At 34.4% G+C, this 2813-nt stretch overlaps 1 protein-coding gene across 1 annotated transcript; it reads right to left on the bottom strand.

Moving 5' to 3' along the window:
- Positions 1-1214: 1214 nt before the first annotated feature.
- On the bottom strand, positions 1215-2405 carry LOC137809000 (glycine-rich cell wall structural protein 1.0-like). The gene has a single exon (XM_068610143.1). The coding sequence runs from the start codon at positions 2403-2405 to the stop codon at positions 1215-1217; it is 1191 nt and encodes a 396-aa protein (XP_068466244.1).
- Between the last annotated feature and the right edge of the window lie 408 nt (positions 2406-2813).

Here is a 2813-nt window from a genome sequence, read left to right as displayed (position 1 = left end):
TAATCTAATGCACTCCAGTGTGAGAAAAGGGAAGAAAAACATGTTGGCATTCTAGAATTACTTCATTCTCCTTGCATTGAAAAGATCATGTAATCAACGTCCTTCTCTTTAAATTGAGAATATTATATCGCAGAAAGAAATTGAACAAACATCAATTATATTATGCATCATAAAAAATTGATTATGGTATATAATAAAATAAATAATTAAAGTTAAGCATATTAAAATTATTAAAATGAAATTTGATGTTTTGTTAAATAATTTTAATTTGCTGTTGTAAAATATAATTTTTATCTGTGTTTTATGAAAAAAAATCATCATTTCGTTTAGAATTATTTTTATTTTAATTTATATTTCTGAAAATTATTTTTTTTACATTAAATTATCTTACAAAATTATGGATACTAATGTGTATCAAATAATTGAACATTATTTTATAAGTGCATATACCTTGTTTGTGATGATTTTTTTTTTAATTAGAGGTGAGTGGTAAATATTTAAATATTTCTTTATATTTAATTATATTTCATTCTTAATATAAGGTCATTTTGGTCATTGTGTTAAATATATTGATTTTTATTTTTATTATTTTTCACATCACTCAAATTACTATTAAACTTTTTAATTATTTTACTTTATGTTCTAATATAATTCACATTGCTAAGAAGTAAAAGTTAAAATCAATCATAATTTATATAATTTTTTTTTCTTAACTCCAAAACAAACAATATATCTGAGATAACTTTAAGATGTTATGTAATTTTCACTTTTTTTTCTTTTTTCTTATTCACTCCTCCATCCAAACTTGATTGAAGTAAAAGATAATGAAAAAAATATCAAATGAATATTTATTTTGTTAAAAGGTATATGTACATACTATTAAAATGTAGTCAAGTAAATCAATTTATAAAGTAAATTTTTTATTTCTTTTATTTTTAACGATGATAATTTGGAACAATTCACTTTATGTTTTCAACAAATAACGAGTCATTATTATTTAACAAGAACATAATTTTAGTTGGAGGACAAAAACATTACATGGTGATGGTTAAAACATGACCACCTTAGAAATCACTAGGTAGGATAACATCATGACAATGTATAAAATTATATGATACAAAAACAACTAGTCTCAACCATGACCTTATTTGCAAAGAAAAATATGCTTAGATGTAGCCCTAGCTTTCTCACTTGACCAGAGCCATCTTGGTGATCTAATTCCTATAAGCCTGACGACCATCCTTTTCATATCCACCACCTCCATAACTCTCCTTCCTAGATCCCCCACCAGAACCATAATCACCATCATCATATCCTCCACCAGAACCACCATAACCACTACCAGAACGACCTCCATCACCATAACCACTCCCAGAACGACCTCCATCGCCATAACCACTACCAGTACGACCTCCATCACCATAACCACTACCAGTACGACCTCCATCACCATATCCACTACCAGAACGACCTCCACCACTGGAAATTCCATCACCACCATAACTACCACTGGAACGACCATCACCGCCATAACCACTACCAGAACGACCTCCACCACTAGAAATTCCATCACCACCATAACCACTGCTCAAACCACTCCCACCACTTGAAATGCCATCACCACCATAACCACCACTGGCACGACCTCCACCACTAGAAATTCCATCGCCACCATAACCACCACTGGTACGACCTCCACCACTAGAAATTCCATCACCACCATAACCACTGCCGGTACGACCTCCCCCGCTAGAAATACCATCACCACCATAACCACTGCCGGTACGACCTTCCCCGCTAGAAATACCATCACCACCATAACCACTGCTCTTATGACCTCCCCCACTCGAAATACCATCACCACTATAACCACTGCTCTTATAACCTCCCCCACTCGAAATACCATCACCTCCATAACCACCACTGGTAAGGCCTCCTCCACTAGAAATACCATCACCTCCATAACCACCACTGGTACGACCTCCCCCACTAGAAATTCCATCACCACCATAACCACTACTGGTACGACCTCCATCATCATACGCACTACCAGACTTACAGCCATGGCTACTCGAACGTCCACTTCCTCCATATTCACTTTCTGAATTACCGCTTTTCCCATAACCACTGCTAGTGTGGCTATCGCTATCAAGCTTGCTACTAGAATGGGTGGTGGTTGTGTTCCCGGCAGTAGTTGAGTCAGTCCCGTGGAGATAATCAGAAGCCTTGTTAATGAACTGTCCAATGCCCGAGTCATCAACCTTGCCACTGGCTGTGTTCACAATGTTACCAGCAGCGTTGGAAAAAGCGGATTGTGCTGCATCCTTGGCAGAAGATAATAGGTCGCGGGATTGTTGTTGTTGTTGATCTTGACCCTTAGAAGAAGATTTGTAATTGGAATCCATTGTTGAAAAAAATTAGTGTTTATTCACTTTGCGATTTGTATTGGTTAGATTTTTTAAAGGTGAGAATGGGTATTTGTAAGAGAAATGAAAATTTGTGTCCATGGAAAGATGTTACAAAACCTATGGCCCAGGTGATGGAGTTGGATCATGTGAGTTTGGCCTTATCTACAGGGACTTTGACGTTATCTAGACCAACACTTTTCTATGTTCTCAACGTATTTTTCGTTCTCTTTTTTCTGTATTTCTTTGTTCAAGATTTCTTAAATTAAAAGCAGGAAAGATAATGAATAAATATAACAAATTCTATTATAAAAATATATATTTTAATATGGTACAAACTCAATAAAGAAAATAGGTAAATATACCATGTGATTAAATTTATTTTCTTAATTTTGGTTCTCATAAATT

Source organism: Phaseolus vulgaris, chromosome 2 (assembly GCF_000499845.2).
Source record: "Phaseolus vulgaris cultivar G19833 chromosome 2, P. vulgaris v2.0, whole genome shotgun sequence".
Classification (NCBI taxonomy): domain Eukaryota; kingdom Viridiplantae; phylum Streptophyta; class Magnoliopsida; order Fabales; family Fabaceae; genus Phaseolus; species Phaseolus vulgaris.
The sequence above is the reverse complement of the archived record's forward strand: the minus strand, read 5'-3'. Positions and strand labels throughout refer to the sequence as shown.

Bases quoted from the DNA above. Each gene is read 5' to 3' on its own strand.
- LOC137809000 (XM_068610143.1), bottom strand. From the start codon at position 2,405: ATGGATTCCAATTACAAATCTTCTTCTAAGGGTCAAGATCAACAACAA.